This window comes from Stegastes partitus, unplaced genomic scaffold, assembly GCF_000690725.1.
Source record: "Stegastes partitus isolate 25-593 unplaced genomic scaffold, Stegastes_partitus-1.0.2 Scaffold1079, whole genome shotgun sequence".
NCBI lineage: Eukaryota > Metazoa > Chordata > Actinopteri > Pomacentridae > Stegastes > Stegastes partitus.
Genome location: NW_007578810.1, coordinates 234,950 through 236,568, shown reverse-complemented (window position 1 = coordinate 236,568; position 1,619 = coordinate 234,950). Strand labels below are relative to the sequence as shown.

Below are 1,619 nucleotides of genomic sequence, written 5' to 3'. Positions count from 1 at the left end.
ACTGGTCGCTGGATCGTAGCTACTTACAGTCACTAGATGCTAAATATTTGGTGCAAATTGCAGATAAACTGTGAATTAATTAAACTTAAACCTCGACCCTGTGATGTTAAAATGTGTTTGGTTTTAATGATCCTGTCCTGAAAGTGTTACGAGAGTCGCAAAGTAAAACATTTTTAATCCAGATGTGCTGTTTCCTGAATCACCCCATAAAAAGTTAACTTAATCCTGGATTCTGCCTTTTTTTCCCCGGGTCCCTTGAAGGCATCGCGGGCTCCAGAGTTCACCACTAAAACCCTGAGTCAGGTTCTGAGTTCAGCACCAGTGTGTGGACCAGCAGAACCGAGGTGCTCGCCTTTTAGTCCACATTCCTGCAGAACTCTGCAGGATGGGAGGAGGAGGAGGAGGAATATCCGGAGCCCCGATTGGCCGAGGAGTTTTTCAGGCCCCGCTCTGATTGGCCGAAGAGAGTGTGAGCAGGGAATCCCTCAGTCTTTGTCCGGGATTAAAAACACAAACAGTCCAGTCGGGCCTCAGGTGGTTCTGAGGTCCAGAGAGGAGCTGAACCGACGGTCTGCGGCGGCAAGAGCCTGAACACAGCAGAGAGAATCCACAGAGAGGGAAGGAGGGAGGAAAAAACAAAGCCTTCCAGAGACGTGTTGGAGCAAAACCAGGAGGTGAAGAAACCTGTTGGAGGGAGGAGGAGGAGGAGGAGGAGGACCGCAGGGGGGGGAAGAAGAAGAAGGAAAAAGGAGCTGACAAAGAAGCCAGAAGAGGAGACGAAGCCGGAGGAGGAGGCGAGTGGATGAACGTCTAGACGGGGAAGCTGCAGCCAGAGTGGGCGGGCGGGCGGCGGAGAGGAAGTGTGGTCGGCAGGACAGGAATTTAAAGCCTCATTGTTCTGGGAGCCGAGAGAGAAGACAGAGGAGCCGAGGAGCCGACATGGACTCAGCCCTGGAGAAGGTACGAACATCTGCATGAGATCCAGATGTGGAGGTCAGAGGTCAGCGCCGGCCGTCCACAGGCTCAGTGTCGCTGTCACAGGGAGTTAAAGGGAAATTTATAGAGCAATAGGCTACAAAGAATGACCTTTTTAGAACTTTAAGTCAGAAATTATAGTTTTCTTTTAACATTTTAGTTTAAACGATGACACGATGAAAACCAGTGAAGTCACCAAAAAGAAGTTTTATTTACATGTTAAGTCAAAATACAAACACAAAACTGTAAATAATGTAAAAATAAATCTGTAATTTTACAGAGTTTGACTGTAGAATGAAGCTATTTGTTTTGTTTTTGTGCTTAAATCATCCAAAAAAATCTGATTATTTTATAGACATTTGCTGGCGTTTGACAAAAGATATATTAAGCATTAAAAAATGGTAAAAAATTAATAAATAAATAAAAAATTGGAATTTTTATTTTACAAATGTTTGCATTATTATTATTTGAAAGAAATGTTTTGTGTATTAAGGGATAAACAAAATACTAAATATATTTTCATTGACATTTTACAGATTTTCTTGCTTTTTCTCATATGAATACATCGTAAAATCACAGAATCAACGTTTTATTTTGGTTTTTGGAAAATCATAAAAAGTCATAATTTAAAAAAGAACAATACA

At 42.4% G+C, this 1,619-nt stretch overlaps 1 protein-coding gene across 1 annotated transcript in view; it reads left to right on the top strand.

Annotated features, from left to right (window-relative positions):
• The first annotated feature begins 542 nt into the window (after positions 1–542).
• The window catches only part of lmcd1 (LIM and cysteine-rich domains 1), an 18,496-nt gene continuing 17,419 nt past the window's right edge, over positions 543–1,619 (top strand). The window contains exon 1 of the mRNA XM_008295834.1: positions 543–960. Within this exon, the coding sequence (XP_008294056.1) occupies positions 940–960 (21 nt within the window). The 5' untranslated portion in view covers positions 543–939. The remainder of the gene's footprint in view (positions 961–1,619) is intronic.